Source organism: Prionailurus bengalensis, chromosome A1 (genome assembly GCF_016509475.1).
Source record: "Prionailurus bengalensis isolate Pbe53 chromosome A1, Fcat_Pben_1.1_paternal_pri, whole genome shotgun sequence".
In the NCBI taxonomy this organism is placed as follows: Eukaryota; Metazoa; Chordata; class Mammalia; order Carnivora; family Felidae; genus Prionailurus; species Prionailurus bengalensis.
Genome location: NC_057343.1, coordinates 48,493,649 through 48,511,307, shown reverse-complemented (window position 1 = coordinate 48,511,307; position 17,659 = coordinate 48,493,649). Strand labels below are relative to the sequence as shown.

The 17,659-nt window shown below is 40.1% G+C and overlaps 1 protein-coding gene across 1 annotated transcript in view; it reads left to right on the top strand.

Moving 5' to 3' along the window:
• KLF12 (Kruppel like factor 12) overlaps positions 1–17,659 on the top strand; it is a 446,873-nt gene that overhangs the window by 408,879 nt on the left and 20,335 nt on the right. The window contains 1 exon segment of the mRNA XM_043580478.1: positions 10,164–10,321. Within this exon segment, the coding sequence (XP_043436413.1) occupies positions 10,164–10,321 (158 nt within the window).

The window sequence follows — 17,659 nt, the reverse complement described above, 5'->3', positions numbered from 1 at the left end:
TGGCAAATCGTTCTGATGGCTCCACATTTGAATTTTGGGAATCTGAAAATCAAAGAGATTAAATGTCTAAAATACCATCACTAATAAATTATAATTTATGATTCATATTTAGATTATCAGGTTACAGTCTATGCTTTTTCTGAAGGAACAGCAACAAAAAATAGTCTTGTTTTCTCTTTTTTTCTTAAAGATCAAAATACAAGCTTAGAATACAAAACTTTAATTTAGAGGTCTGCGTGTTAAAACTCAGATTCAGATTTCACATGTTTTTCTCCATTTTTAAGTAAATGCTCTTTTGTTTTGTTTTCCTTGTTTAACATAAATATTCCACGTAGTGCTGAAAGTAATTCATGAGACATACATTTAAAATTACTCTATAGGATAAACTGTATAGTTTTAGTTTGGGAGTTGTGTAATTTGAGTAGAAAACAAGCACCAAATCCTAGGCTATCGTGGCTGAGTTTCCTGGCAGCCAAAGCAAAAAAGTAAATAGGGTGGGGAGTTTTTTAGTCTATTTGATGAAAGAAAAAAATGACTATCAGTGTTGCCAAGCAGATTTGCCTTCATACTAAGTAAAAATTATGACACAGCTCTTTCTACAACCTTGTTGGAGAATGGAAGAGTCCTAGCTTGAGGGGCCAGGAACTGGGCATCTGGTTCCAACTCTGCCAATATTTAGCTAGGTGGCTGTGGCATAGTAATTCATTAACTTTCTGAACCTGTTTCCTCACCTTCTACATGTCTTCCAAATACGAATGTGGGTCACATTAATATATTTTCTTATTTTTTTTCAACATTAATTTGGTGGGGTATTCAAAAACTAAGTGAAATTTTCAGGAAAGGAAGTACAAAACAGGTAAAATATTCCCTCCGTAATTGGGAAGATTTTATTTTTTTCCTCAAATACATGCTGATTTGATGGTAGGAGAAACGCCTGTCTGCGGCACCAGACAGCCCTTTTGGCCAACAAAATTCAAGTGGAATACCAATGAAATCTACTTGGTTTTGTTATTTATATATCCCCATACGTGCAATGAAAACTGCTTCAATAATTTATGTAAGCTTAAGTACCAGATAGTTAACTGATATAATTTCAGTGTTAATAAAAGAAATCTCTAGTGTAACATAGACCTGGTTAATGATCAGCATAAAATAGGTGGAGGCCTGTTTTGGTGGTCACTTCAAAAGTTTATTTATGATTTACATTATACCATCTCATTAGAACTGTATGTTTGAAACATTTTATACAGGTTTTATTTTTTTAAGTTTATTTGTTTAAGAGAGAGCGAGAGAGAGAACGCATGCATGAGCCAGGGAGGGGCAGAAAGAGAGAGAGAGAGAGAGAGAGAGAGAGAGAGAGAGAGAGAATCCCAAGCAAGCTCTGCACTATCAGCACATGGAGCTCAACATGGAGCAAGAAATCTCATGAACCGTGAGATCATGACCTGAGCCAAAATCAGGAGTCACACGTTTAACCGACTGAGCCACCCAGACACCCCAAAACATTTTTATATATGTCTTGATATTTAAAATACAGAGCTTTATATCCTGCCGTTGCCTGGAGTACATCCATAGGGCTATCTTGTTAGTGAATCTGCCTTACAATAAGACCTTCTGATAGAGAAAAACTAACTTCTTTATATAAAATTCTGCCCTCGAGCAGTGTTAGGGTGAGACTCCAGTGTCCACATTTAATAAAGTCCTCACAGGCCTGACTGTGTTACCCAACCTCCTATCCCTTCCTTGTTTGTTTCCTTCCTCCCTCCTCTCATTCCGTCCTCCCTCCCTCCCTCCTTCCCTCTCCCCTCCCTTCCTCCCTCTCTCCCTTCCTTCCTCCCTCCCTTCCTTCATTCCTCCTTCCCTCTCTCCCTCCCTCTCCCATCCCTTCCTCCCTCTCTCCCTTCCTTCCTCCCTCCCTTCCTCCCTGTCTCCCTTCCTCCCTCCCTTCCTTCCTGCCTCCCTCCCTCCCTCTCCCTCCCTCTTCCCGTCCCCCCTCCCTCCCTTCCTCCCTCTCTCCCTTCCTCCCTCCCTCCCTTCCTCCCTTCTTCCATTCCTTCCTCCCTCTCTCCCTCCCTCCCTCCCTCCCTCCCTCCCTTCCTTCTTCCCTCCCTTCCTCCCTTCCTTCCCTCCTCCCTCCCCCCTTCACACTTCCAGGCACCTGTTGATAGGCCAACTTCAAGAGAGGCATGCATCAGACCATATCTGCACTCTTGACAAGTTTAAAGTTTATCTTTAAGGAAGTAAGTAGAACTTATTTATTTATTTTTAACCTAGCAAGATTCTAGAGGATCTCCAAATCAGATGGGTTCATGGACAATACCCTGAAGATTAATGTAAAGCGCTGCCCTTGTAAGGCAATAGGTAACAGTAGGACTTATGGCAACTGGAGAGAACAGGGCCTGCCTTAAAGGCTTTCAGGTTTAAATAATTGCTCCTTTTTATACCTAGTAAGTTTAAGATTCAGATGATCCATTAAGCTACAACTCCTGGCATAAAACAGAGTTTCAACCCTGATGTTTTCTGAAGAAATTCTGCGGAAAGTTCATTGGAATATTTCAGTACATTATGTGTCTTCTATTCAGTGTCCAGTGTAATTCAGAAATCCACACTTGTTTCAGCCGATATTATGAATTGATTTGATGGGGTAAAGTCTTTGCAATGCATACAGCATTTCCCCAAAGTAACTTTTTAAATCTTTTTTTAACGTTTATGTATTTTTGAGAGAGACAGATAGTGAGGGAGGGAAAGAGAGAGAAGCAGACAAACAATCTGAAGCAGTCTCCAGGCTCTGAGCTGTCAGCACAGAGCCCAGCGTTTGGCTGGAACTCTAGGAACTGTGAGATCGTGACCTTGATCTGAGGTCAGATGCTTAACTGACTGAGCCACCCAGGCGCCCCACCCCACCCCACAGTAGCTATTTTGAATAGATACTGCCCTGTGAAATGGATCTCTTTTGTTAACAAACAATCCCCTCTCAGCTTGTAATCTAAATTCATCCTAAATTTGATGATAAAACCAACCACAGCTAATGCCATTAACTGGTTCCTTTTTTTTCTGTTTTATCTTTAAGCCTTTTGTTACTGCAACTTATGATCTTAACTTGCTAAAATGTGATGAATCAAAAAAAGAGCAGAAATATAAGCCCATAACAGTTTTGAGTATTTTAATGGTCTAGCAAGTGATGAAAAAGACTTAGTAACAGCTGTTATATTTAAGTAAAAATCATGATATACTGAGTCTATCCACAAACCCACCTCCCAGAAAACCTCATTCATAAATTTATTATCTGTAATTCGTAGGAGACTTTATTTATTAACATAAAACAATAATTAGAACTACATTTTGGGCATATTCTGTTCATATGAAAAAAAGTGCCAAGTTCTAGTTGAGTATATGCTAAGATTAAGCTTGTTGACATATTTTAGCAAATGTATTACTCTTGCTTTATACATTTTGTGAAAATGGATTTATTTTTATTGAATCCAGATTTGAACATGAAGCGGTATAATGCCTTAGTCACAGCTTCTGGAAAGGTTGGCAACTACTAATCTTACAATTTCAATCTGTTATCAAAAGTAGTTTTCCGTAGGAATCTGCAGGCAGCAATGAAAGAGGAACTTCATGCTGGTGCATCTGCACTGCCTTGGGATGTAGCTTCTAGGGAATAGATAGTGAGTGTATCTAAATAACACCTTTTCCCCAATTAATATCCTAGAAAAACACTGATTTGGTTTGATAGCAGCTAGACAGAATCTGTTACAGTATGGAAGGACAGATACAAAGATTCCTGCTCCTGAGAGCCATCTAGTGGCTGAGAGAAAGCCTGCAAAAAAAAAAATGCGAATATCTGGCTTGTCCAAGTGAACAGAAGCTCTATTACTAAGATTTATGTAATGTCTGGTTAACTGAAAGTCTCATCAACTTCTTTTTTGGCTTATGGCCTCGATATTTCATTCCTAGTGTAGTGTTTGATTTACTAACAAGGGAGTGGTTCGTTCTTGTATTCTGTGGCAGAAGCTAATTCACAATCCCAGTAAGTAATATTCAATGCCCCATTCAAAATAATTTTAAAATAAACTTCCGAAAATGGCATAAAATGTATTTTTAAAACTGAATGTTCTCCCTTCCCTTAAGGTAACTCTATCAGTGCAGCCAACTCAAAATCATTTTTGGTACAATTGTAAATAAACTGGAATGTCAAGGAAAACACTAGTTCTGTGGCCTTGGTGGTCAAGGGAGACATAATCACATACCACTGCCAGGCTCAGCCTTCGAAAAACCTTTCCCTGGAAATAAATATTTTTTCCACAACAACTTAGGAAAGTATTTTCTTAGGTAGATTAACAGTAAGTAATTATAGTGAATACCTCTACTGGCAGTATTTATAAAGCTGTTTACCTTAAAATTCTCAAGAGAAAAGTATATGTCTTATTACAACAGAGTACATTTAAGAATGCTTTTATGTGCTGTTGTTTTCTATAATTGGGCTAGAGGGAAAATTTCATTGATACAGATTATTTTGTCGCATTTTCACATTTTATCCTAGGCTGGTTTATGTTACCTGTATCTATCCGAGTCCGAAGAAGGTAATCATTAAGATTGGGTTCTAGAGTCACCCACTTGGGTTCAATTCCTAGTGTGGCCACCTACTTTGTTTTGGCCTTGGCCTTCTCTATGCCTCCGTTTCCTTACCTTTAAACGAGGGGTAGTAATAATATCGACCTCACAAAGTTGCTCTGAAGCTTAAAGCCTTTAGAGCAGCGCCTGGAGCATGGTAAGCCTTCTGTAAATGTCAGCTATCCTTGTCATCCACTGCCATGCTCCTTGGAGGTCTGTTGAGACTGAACCTGTGAACTTGCTAAAGCACCTTCTACGCCACTGTTTTCTGTTCTTGTTTTAAAATTGGGGATGCATGTGTCCTCTTTCTTTTTTCAGCCTTAAAAGAATGTCCTGGCTTTCTTTTCTTTTCTTTTTTTCTTTTTTCTTTTTTTTCCAAACACCTATAGAAACTTCAATTTCAGTGAAGGGCACCTCATCACACTAAGGTCACACGTGACAAATGGTCTTTTATTACCTGCTGATTACAGTTAACCTTAATTTCTTTCATGGCAGGCACGCGGTGCCTTCTATTTAAATAGAGCTGTTCCTGGATGTGACTTTTCGAGCCTCTCTGGGTTTAATTCTAATTTAACTTGCCATTCCAAGTGGGACTGTTGTGCAACCGAAGTCATGATTCACTCATTTGTTCTCTGTAGATCTAATTATTACAACGCAGTGCCTGTGAGGCCCCCTCAGGCGCTCATTCACTACTCCAAATGGTCTAACCTTCTGGGGAAGGGAGTGGGCCTTTAGTTATTGTTCTTTTGAACTGTGCAGATGCCTTTCGTACAGTCTCTGGGAACACACTGGCAACCGTTTTACCTCTACCATTTTCATCATACCAAGCTTATTACTAAGGATTATTGGAAGAATCCTGTGCTGGCGTAGGCTGCCGGTGTATTTGCGCATTTCCATTCTTGAGAACAAGACCAACTTTCCCAGCACAGGACCAATTTGCATGTGTTTGGGGATACCTTAAGGGCCTTCTCAACAAAGGGCACGTCGCTCAGAAAGCGTAGAAAGGGCAGAATAGAAACACCCAAAGCCTAAGTACAGCTGTTCTGTTACCAGATGCCCCTGCTGGTGAGCCTCAGAGTAGGACAGGACAGGACGCTACTGCTGAGGAGGAAGGTCACTGGTCACCCTCCCGTGTTCAATACATCCTCACCAGCATCAAAAGGAAGATTTTTATTTCATTCACCAACATGTTCCTGGCGGTCTCAGTGTGCTTCCACTGAGAATTTTAATTGTAAGGAATGCTTTAGAATGCTGCCATTCTCTTGACTTTAGAGCAAAGAACTGAGACACCTACATACATGCGGTTTTAATGGTTACTCAGACTCTTCTGATATTCAGTAGCCACTTCGTAATAGTGCTAAAAATATGAAGTTTAGGGAAATGAGAATAAGAGTAAGGAATTGAATGACCATTAACCAAAGACTTGAAATAAAAGAATCCTAGTTAGGATTAATTAGCCAAGTAAGGATTAATTGATTGATTATTTTAATTTAAAAATTAGGAATGCCTGACTTAATGCACTCATTCATTCATTCATTCATTCATTCAATTCAGGAAACATTTCTTGAATGCTCATAGTGTCCTGAGCTCTAGAGATGCTTGGCATCAGTGCCTTGACTGTCCCATTTCCTGTCACGAACTTGGCTTGGCCCAACCCCCAATCCCTGGTTATCTTCCCCCGCCAGTGCCTGCCATCTGTGGGTTTGTGCATGAGCCCCAGCAGAGCAGCGGTCCTGCATAGAGTGGGACTGTCCTCACGTCTTCCTGCGTTCTTAAAGTCATTTTGCTCTTTTGATCCCTGTCTACTCCAGCCCCACTTCTTACTTTTCCACAAAGAGATCCAGCAAGTGGTTCTGAAAGGCACAGCCTAGCCAAAGGTTCTTCAGCATCTTTGGAGGATGCCTCTGCCATTTGAAAAGGGGAGCCAGGAGAAATTTTCCCCACCGGATATCGTTTCCAAGCCAGCTCAGCCTGGTGCAGGTCTTGAGTCTACATACTTTTTAGAAAATTCTTCCTTTTTTTTTTTTATTTAAAAAAAATTTTTTTTAAAGTTTATTTATTTCTGAGACAGAGATCACGAGTAGGGGAGGAGCAGAGAGAGGGGGAGACACGGAATCTGAAGCAGGCTCCAGACTCTGAGCTGTCAGCACAGAGCCCCATGCGACACGGGGCTCGAATTCGAAAACTGTGAGATCATGACCTGAGCCGAAGTCGGTCGCTCAACCGACTGAGCCACCCAGGCGCCCTGAAAATTATTTCTTATTTTCATGGCATAGATACCTTTAGGGGGTGGTTCTTCATAATGGACTACAACAGGCCATTTCCTAAATTAGGAAAAACCAGAGGGTGAAGTTTTTAGCATTAGGGCCGTCCGCCTAACATGTCTTCATTTTGGTGTCAATTCAGGACTCTTGGTGTAGTAATATCATGCCATTCTGTGGCCTCTGCTTTCTTTACCCACCTGCCACATAGTTCATGATTGACAGGATTGGAGAGCAGCATGACACCATTGGTCCCTTAAAGACATGCTTGGTAGTTACCTGGTTTTAATTTCAGATCTATTTTTTTACTTTCTCTGCATACATGAATACATCGCAAGATAAATAGCTAAAGTAAACTGCGGGCATAACGATATATGTGTGTGGTTATGCATAGGTACATTTACCCTGGTGCTTATGAGTGTGTAGCAAGTATAACTTTAAGTTATAATTTGAAGGAAACAGATACCATATCATTTTCTCTTGATTTAAAAGACGTCAAATGTATCACAACACAGAAGTTTCTGTTTTTGAGGTCCCCGGTGCCAAGATCCATATTTATTTTCATGACCTGATATCCAAGAAATGAATTACTGTTGCCCTGTCATCACACATACCATTTTGTTCATCAGAATCGCACCTTATGCCAGAGCGTACCTTGGCAGGAGTGACCGAAGCTGTTCTTTCATGGACAGGCCAGTCACACTATTTTGACTCTTTTCACAATAGGCTCCAGTCACCACAACTGAGTCGGTTGTGTGGAAAACCACAAATCCACACTGATTCATGGGGAAGCTGGAAAAAGTGGCTAAGCCACCCCATATTTTCTTTCTTCTACTAATAAAGATCTTGCATAAAACTTTTTAAGACACAAGTAGATAAACACCACTTATATTTTGTCTTAGCTACTAATAGAAAGCTTTGGCTGCTGAATCTGTTATTTGTAAAAGGGAGAAGATACATCGAAAACTTAAAAGGCAATTACCATAGAAGGAAACATTGGGGAGCAATGTTACAGGGAAATACTAGAAACAATTTGGGGGCTCTTGGGTGACTCAGTTGGTTAAGCAACCAATTCTTGATTTCAGCTCAGGTCGTGATCTCATGGTTCATGAGTTTGAGCCCTGCATCAGGCTCTGCGTTGACAGTGGGGAGACTGCTTAGGATTCTCTCTCTCCCTCTCTCTCTCTGCCCCTCCCCCCTCATTCTCTCTCTCTCTCTCTCTCTCTCTCTCTCTCTCTCTCTCTGTTAAATAAACTTCAAAAAATAATCTAAATGTCCATCCCTTAGGAAATAGATTTTAAGACTCTGGGATAAATATTCACTGGACCATATTTCATCTAAGTCATGTGTCAACCACTGGACCCAAGTGCAACCCACTGTTTTGTGAATAAAGTTTTATTGGAACATTAGCCATGCTCTCTTGTTTATGTATTGTCTATAGCTACTTTCATGCTACAAGTGCGGAGTTGATTTGTTAAATGTATGCCGTATGGCTCTCAAAGTCAAAACAAAATATTTACCGTCTAACCATTTACTGAAAAATCTTACCAACCCCTGAAATAAGTTTAAAATACCACATATTGTAAAATGCACCATTACTTATGTACCGCTAACAAAAAAATTATGCCAGTTAAACTATGACAAGCTATCAAATTGTAAGAAGCTACTGATTTTAGAGACATTAAACTATAAAAAGAAGGGGTGCCTGGGTGGCTCAGTCAGTTGAGCGTCCGACTTCGGCTCAGGTCATGATCTCACGGTTTGTGAACTTGAGCCCCGCATGGAGCTCTGTACTGACAGCTCGGAGCCTGGAGCCTGCTTCGGATTCTGTGTCTCCTTCTATCTCTGCCCCTCCCCCCCACTTGTGCTGTGTCTCTCTCTGTCTCTCAAAAATAAATGAATGTAAAAAAAAATTTTTTTTTAATTAAAAAAAAATTTTAAATATAAAAGGAAGATATCTTAGACTAGAGTCGTGGTGGTACGTAACACTACAAGTATAAACTCCAATGTTGGCATCAGCGTGGATAATCTCAAATGCTTCATGTTGAGTGAAGAAAAGGCAAGTGTAGAGCACTTTGCAAAATGATGTGAACAACATGATATTTACACGGCTCTTAAAAAACCAAGCAACATTATGAATTTCTATGACTGTAGATATGTATAGGTAAGGATCATTTGGAAGAATTGGAAGAATTCCGAGAAAACTGGTAGCAGAAGTTTGCGCAGAGAGGAAGCGGATGGAAGACAAAGGCGGGGTCAGTCTTCATCTGTGATCTTCTTAGGTAAAGCTTCAACTTCACTTCAAAGAACTCTTGCTCAGAGTCATTCAGCTTTTTAAAAAGAGGTGATTTACTAATAAAAATGAATTTTAAAAAGCGTCAAGACACGAAAAAGCTGGAAGAAAATATTAACAGTGGTAAATTTTGTGGGGTAGAAATACGGATGATTGCTTTTGTGTTGTATTTCATAATAATAGTAAAGAACTCCATGGATAACTAAAGACGATTAGTCATATTCTTCGTTTCTACCTCAAGCAAAAGAGATTAAGGTTTGAAGAAGTACATGTTAATCAATTACCTGACGTTACAAACTAATCCTGTTTTTCTACTGTGGCATGAAGATTAAACAACGTGCAAGTCAGGGCCAAATTTCATAGTTAAAACTTTTTCTCATAATGGTGGTACAGCTAATCTTTAAATACAATGTACTTTATTCCTCACCATGAAAAACCACCAACTGGAAAAGTTAAATGTCAGGTGCATGTTAGTGAACAGAAATAGCTCGTCGTGAGTCATGTTATTGACGTACTGATGTCATTTCTTTCAGCCTGACCTCACTTGTTTTGAAATGTACCTTGTGATTTTACACAATTTTATATGTTTTCACGTGCAATTCAGACCCTTGTGTTACTTATTAAATGCATTCATTTTGTCTGTCTATAGCAGGGCTTCCAAAAATATTGTCTGTGAGTGTCATTCAGAAGTTCCAGATTGTTTCTTTTGATAACAAGGATCCCTACCACTGCTTTTACTCCGTTTTTGTTTTGGTCTTGTTGTTCTGGCATAGCTTTCTCTCTAGAGGAGCGTTTCGTCAGCAGTAGGTCAAGCTGCCTGTCTTCGAGATTAAGAAATAAAATATGTCCATGCAAGTGACAGTGGGAAGTGGGGACCTGGGGCCTCGAGCTTATATGAAGCTATAGACCATGAGACGGAGGTCTCGTGCCACTAGAACAAACCAGAGTGCTGTGTGTTTCTCACCACTTAACTCTGGTTTTTCTTTTTCCAGTTCAATTTCACCATTTAGTATTGAGAGCACAAGACGCCAGAGACGGTCTGAATCCCCAGACTCCAGAAAACGGCGTATCCACAGATGTGACTTTGAAGGATGCAACAAAGTATACACAAAAAGTTCTCACCTGAAGGCTCACCGAAGGACACATACAGGTACTGTGTTACAGGGCTTCTCACTGGGGTGGGGGAGGGGGGGGGGGTTCAGTGAAAATCCCGAGGGGGCCACTGATTGCTTCCGGGGTTGTGAGCGTGCTGGAATGCTGTGTTGCTTGTTACCCAGCCATCTCAAATTGGCTTCCTTTCTGAGTGGAATGATCCCCTCTCTCAGCTGAAAAAGGTTTAAGTCTTAGTGAACTTTAGCAACCAGTGAAGTAAGTCTTCTGTGTCTTAAGGAGGTTTACGATGGTATGACAGAGGGATCTAGCCTTCTTCTATGATCGGTGTTGCCACTTAATCACTGTCTAGTTTGGCGGGTTTTAAAATATCCACAAAGCACATTGAAGAACAAGCTGAACAAAATTGTTCTGTTTTCTTAAAGTTAGCATTTTAACCACCACTTAGATCACGCTTTTCTCCCCCCGGTCTCGTCCCCCACATAACCCAATAAGTAAACCAGAAAAATAAAATAAATCGACGTACACATAGCACTGTAAAGAGTTTAAAAAATATTTCCACATGATTCCATTTCATCTCACTGGCATTGTGGATACAGAGAGAGGAATTTTAGGAAATTGAGACCACATGTGATTTATTGACTTTGTCATCATCCACTCATCCACACACCCACCCATCCCCCAGCCATCGCCCTCTCCACCCGTCCATGTATTGATCCACCCACCCCTTCCATCCTCTGCCTTGTGTGTCCCTTAGCTGGCATCCCCTGGCTTCCTTGGCTCCTGAATCCTGTTGGGAGCCACCAGTGGAAGGCGGAAAGCTCTGGGAAGAGACTGGAGGTGTAAGGAGGGCCCCACAGTTACACTACCATTTCTCGGAAAAGTGGTGACTAGAATGTGTGAAGCTCAAAGAAGCAGGTGGAAGAGGGAAACCCATTCACACACATTCCTGGCAATTCCTGGTAGCAACATGCTACATGTGGAGTAAGGGGAGTCCAGTGACTCTCCTCAACAGGAATCAGACACCAGCACCTGCCTCTAGCTGGAAACTTCAAGTGTAACAGACTCCCATTGGGCTGTGTGAATAGTATTGCCATCTCAAATATATTAAAATAACCACACTATGAAAACCGTTTCCCAGCTGAGGTAGCAAAATCGTTTAAGCCAGCATTCTTTGCCATTTATTTACTCATGTTATTAGATGGTTTCCAAAGGTACTTTACAGAATCTGCTCCATGACTCTGCAAACACTGAGACCGGGCATCGTGTGTGTGTCTGTGTGTCTGTGTGTGTGTGTGATGAAGTTATGGCATAGGAGGCTTGCCTGAGGTCAAAAAAGCATTGTAGAATCTGAAGCTTACTTTTGCTCATCTAACATATAACATATACTTTTAATACTTCCAATAATTCAGCATATTTTGCATACTTCTCCTCATCTTTCATCCCTGTTCCCAATCCTTTTCCTTTTTATACTTAATTCCAGATTCTTGCCTCTCCATTGATTCCGAGCTTCCCCAGGAGAGGTTTTTATTTCATTTCTTAGACATTATTTTTGAATCAGTTTCTTCACCATTTAGGCAAAGAATGAATATAAAAACATGAAAATCAAATAAGCATGTTCCATCCTGTCCGTGGATAATGAACATAAATCATAGTCGTTAAGTATGATCAGGTCATAATACTGAGTTTTAAAGGGAGCATTTCTATTATTAAAAAAAAAAAAAAGAAGGAACTATCTACAGTAAACCACCATATATTTCAAGTTATTTCTATTTTCCTTGAGCATACTGAAATACATATTAACGTCATTTGTACACAGACGTCTCTATTCCGTTTATCCAAATGATGAACAGTGAACGAGAGGAAATGGTTTAATTAGGTACTATTAAAGGATCTAACTTCATGGCATTAAGGGATTTGACATAGACTATGAAGGTAGGGGAGACATGATGTATAGTTCAAAGCATTATAAACTTTGAATGTTGAAGCAGAATTAATTAGCTTGGGTTATTAATAAGATGAAATCATAGACTCCTAGGGTCCAAATGGACCTTGTACGCCACAGAGTCTACTTTGTTCCCTAACTAGGGAAATCCCTTGGGTGTCATCTCTTACAAAGAACAAGTCATTCCGATGCAGTTTTCTGCACACGCACACATCTTTTCTTTTATTGGATCGTCACAACACCAGGTGGTTGCAGCTGTCGTTACCTCCTTTGTATAATGGTGTCTCCTGGTCAAGTATTGTTCCCGTAGAAGTGGTTTTTAGTAACTTCCAAGTGGCAGACGGTTGATTCTTCTGCAAGACAAGTTGGGTGACATTTCTGAGGACCAAGTCCTCCCCTCATACGGTATTGAATTGCCTGTTATGACACTGTTCGGCTCTCAGTACTTTCGGGTTAAATGGAATAGCTCCAATTATCATGCTCTCATTTCCGCTTCCTGGCCCTGGTGCCCCTCGAAACCCCATCATCAACGACTTGCATCTTCATTTCTCCAAACCAGGTGTCCTCAGTCATCTTAGCCACGTCTTTCTAGATGTATTCCAACATGTCACTGTGTCTTTTAAAATTTTCACACCACAAATTGAGGAAAGAGGTTTTAAAATGCAACAATTGTATTGTCTTCTAGCAATTGACTCTCTTTCTTAAGTCAGCTAAATCAAAATGTGCTGAACACTACATCTTGCCCATCCCTTGTACCTATAACTGGTTTCTTTTAAAACCTAAACATTCAGGGGCTCAGTCAGTTAAGCATCCGACTTTGGTTCAGGTCATGATCTCACAGTTCATGAGTTTGAGCCCCACATCGGACTCTGTGCTGACAGCTCAGAGCCTGGAGCCTGCTTCGGATTCTGTGTTTCCCTCTCTCTCTGCCCCTCCCCCGCTCACACTCTGTCTCTCTTGCTCACAAAAATAAATAAAAAATTTAAGAATATTTTTTTTAAACCTGAACATTCAATGTTGTGTTTGTAGTTAGACCTGTCCCTCAAGGGATGGCTCCCTTGGGAGGAGTACGTTTCCTCTCCCTGGACACTTTTCACTGCAGGCTGGCTGATCTCTTGTAGGAGATATAGGCCAGAATTGGTATTCTGAGGGCTGCACCTGCCCTTTCAAGTCTGGAAAATAATTATTCTATATCCATTTGATATTGGGGCCCATTCTCCCAATAAGTTGAAATGACATTGAACTCTCTCCCTGCCTGCCTTGCATTTAGTATTTTAGTTCTGTCCTTCAGCTTCTCCATATTTGCCAGGTATTAAGTAGGACAGGTTCAAGGACAAAGCCCTGAGATGTGATCTCAGAGACTTTTGTCCAAGTGGGTCTTAATTCATTAACGAATAGCTAAACATCCACCTAATTGTCTTACCTCCAACCCATCTTTCTTGGTCTCACAGCTACATCAGAATGTCCTTGTGAAATCCCTGCTCCAAACCAAGGCATCCCAAATCCATTCATCGACTTCACAGAAAGAATGGGATTTGGTTGATTACTGCCACTTGGTTCAGAGGGAGCCCATACTTGTTTCTGATTTATAATTCTATGTGAGATTTCTCAACTTTGCGTTCAAGATGAAATCAACACTAGCTGTATAGGGATTGAGGTTGGCTTGCTTTGCTTTTAACAAATATCTTAGCCTTACCTTTGCTCCAGGCACATTGAGTAAGTTATTTGTGTGTGACCAATCACAATGAGTGTAGCGTGTGGGATTATAACATGACTTATAAGATCTACGCACGCTATAGGAGGTGAGCAAGTAGCCATGAGAAATTTTCTTTGATAAAGTCACATTAATTTTACCTTTAACACTTGATCTTTTGTGCATTATTAGCACATGACCAGTCATCTATTTAGGACTCACGCAGTAAATGGAACACATTGGTAGAAAAGAGGAACATTTTCTAGATAATAGCAATTTAGAGTAAAAAGAGAAATTCTGCAGAATGCCTTTTTAAATTTAAAAATGATATAAGTATATTGTCATGACTGTGCAGTTTAGATAATAACATAAATACTTGCCCGAACATTTTTAAATGCCTTTACTAACACTCGCCTGTGGTAAATTGTTTAAGGCACAGTAAAAAGGAGGAAAAAACTGTATCTCAGCAATCCTATACAGCGATCCTGTCAACAGGTACATTGTTCCCCTTCACTGGTATAGATTGTGTCTCCTCTATGTGAAGCAGTGGACAGTGTATTTAAAATGAATGTGCAGTATAATGAAATTAATGGCCATCTAAGCCTTTGTTATACATAACTAGCATGTTGCTATGATTTTCCCTCATGTCAAGAATTTTATTACTTATTAAATGATCTAAATATAAGTTTTAGAGGGAAATAGTCTTACAAATCTGGAATTGCTATTTACAATTCTCTTATTTTCTAAATATATCATAGTGTTTCAAAAATGCAGTACAAGAAACATTCAGGCATCAGTGATTCCTTCAGCCACTAGATGGTGCACTACAACCAGCTGTTGGGTCTACTCTAAAAGGGTCTGAGGGTCCTCTGGAACCCTCTGGTGGTGTGTGGAACATGACGTCATTATCACTGTTCTGCAGAATATTGCAATTTACTTATGAACAAAGGAAAGAAAATGTAAAGATACTTTTTAAGCCAGACTTTTTAAAAAGTAATTTTAGCATATAAAAATGCTCAGTTTCAAATGAATCTGGGAATACTTTATACTCCAACTCGATATCCTACTCTCCAGTAAGTCCGTGAGCCTCATTTAGCCGTGTTGTCCAATATTCATTTTAATTCATATGAAAACTATCTGCCTGAATTTTAATCATCAGTAAATGTAAAGCAATCACATTTCTTATCTATCTGGCTTTATCAGAAGTAACTCATGTCTGAATTTTACACATCAAAGAAATTAACTTATATGGATGCTTTAAAATTATTAACCAATTGCGATTTAAGTCTATAAAATGTGTCCTTCCCTACCTCCACAGATGAAGGCAATGATGCATTATTTACCTCTTCCCTTGAGGGATGATGCTTTTGTAATTAATATCATTCTATAATTAACATCAGATAATGATTGTGCATTTGGAGAACACACATGTGTGCATGCACACACATTCAGACACAACATCTATGCTAAATGCTTGCAGATTCCATGCTTTTTCACCTTTCTTACTTGCTTCATCACTTTTCACTGCTATTCCCACATTTCTTGCTTCTAATTTGACATCGGGTTTAACTGCGTGAGATTTCGAAATGGGTTCATGATATTCCTACAAAGACATTCGTGAGTTTTGTGACAGCTGTGCACTTGAGTGGCCTTTTGTTCAGAGGTCTTGTAGTTGCCAGATCAGGTAGTGGGGTGCTGCTTAGATTTTCACATCTATCTTCATTAATTAAATAACTCATTCGTATAAAGCTCTGTGTCAGGTCCGCTGTCTAGATTTGTTGTTAGATAAAGCATAGGGTTTAGTGATGCCAAGATCATTAATCACTGAAGAGCTAACCAACATTTTTCAGGCACAAATCCTTTCCCAACAAGTTGTTGGTAAGTCTCAGGCAAACAGCTCACAAGTATGAGCACATTGGTACTTGCTGAGAAATAGGAAACTATAATAGAAATAGAACTAAACTGATGTCAGGAGACAACAGTCTGAATCTGTCCTTGGCCCCTAACTGAGAGGTTCACTTCACTCTGTGAGTCTCAGGTTTTCTGTTTCATTTTTGTCTCTGACCATAAACATAGCCCATTGTTGCATAATTACCATAGGGGGCATTATTTTTATATCCCCGGTAAATACAGTGACTAACACATCTCAAGGGCTCAAGAATTATTTGTTGAATTGAAATTGTGTACGTATGAATATTGACGTGGGTATATGTTGTTATTGTAATCATAGGTTCAAGGCTAAAAAGTGTGCATCATTTAGTATACAGTCATCATAAGCAGCTATAATAATGTCATCTCTGTACTTCAGACTCTCCTAATTTAAAAATTTTGTGATTCAGAAAAAGTTCAGTGAAAGCTGTTACTTAATAAGTCCTCTTTATCATCATTTTGATAAAATGATAATGTAAATAATCCTATAAGGAATATATATATATAATACTTAGTAAAACATAGTTTTTCATTTGTAACTATGTCAAGAAGCATATGTACAAAAAGCATATGTACAAAACAGATTCAACATGACCCATGTTTATTGAGCATTTTCCACGTCTAAGGCATTATAGATTTTTATCTTGAAAAAGGCAGAAGGAGGCATAAGCCCCCATCTTCAATGAACTTGCCCTTAAGTGTACCAGATAAGAGTTGCATGGATAGTCATAACAGAGGTCAAGTGTGCAAAGCCCTATAATAAAGGTCCAAGCAAAAGGACAATAGAACGCAATAGGAGCTGTCTATGATGGCCAGGGAGTTTGGGGACACCTTTGTACTCGGACATAAGGCCCTTCTCCTCTGACTCCTGTTAAACCTCGTTTGCTTGACCCTAATCCCAATCTCCCCCTTTCCTCAGGCAAACAAAGGAATAGCTCTCCAACTGTGCTCAGTGTGTGGAGCTCATTCACACCTTTCCTCCTACCTGAAATGGCCTGCCTGAGGGGCCTCCTTTCTTCCTGCTTTGGTAGAAATGCTATTAATTTTTCAACACTTATCTCAGTGTCCCCTTGTCTGTTAAGCCATCTGACTACCCTCCTTCCCTAGGCAGGTAGAACCTTCCATGACCCTGGAGCGCTGGGGCATCTCTGTGTCACACAGAAAGGAGGGTACGTGGGAAACACTGTGGCAGTAGAAACAACAGGGCCTGGCATCTGATTGGACAGGAGGGGAGGGAGAGGGAGGCTTTGAAGACCGCCAGCGTGTGTGGTTAGGAGGGGGAAATGCTATGAACAGACATGGAGACCACAGATGGGAGAGAGCTGGCATTTCCTGAGGACCTGCCAGATCCCAGGCACTGTGCTCAGCTCTAGAAGTACTGCCTTCCCTATTCCCTATTCTAATTGTATCTCTAAATACCCTGAAAGGTGAGAGTACTTACCCACTATCAGCAGTGGCTGAGCAGTGGAGCTGGGATTCAAACACCAGTTTCTCTAGAACCTGTGCTGTTGTCACGACACCCGCTCTCAGGCAGGTTTGCTAATAACCTGCCAGCCTCACCACTCAAGCCACATTCTCATGCATGTCTGGCCAGCACTACCTGGGTACCTGTTTAGTGACTGTCATTCAGGTGCTTTGAAGTAATAAGATAACAAGTGACTTCATATTTTTAAAGCTTTTCATTAATGTGAACTGGTCATTCTTCGGAGTCTATTAAAATGTTACTTTGTTAGAAAGCCAGTGAGAAGGCAGGACCAGAAGCATTAATAAATAAATAGGCAGCTTCTGAGTACTTGTGCAGTGCGCAGCAC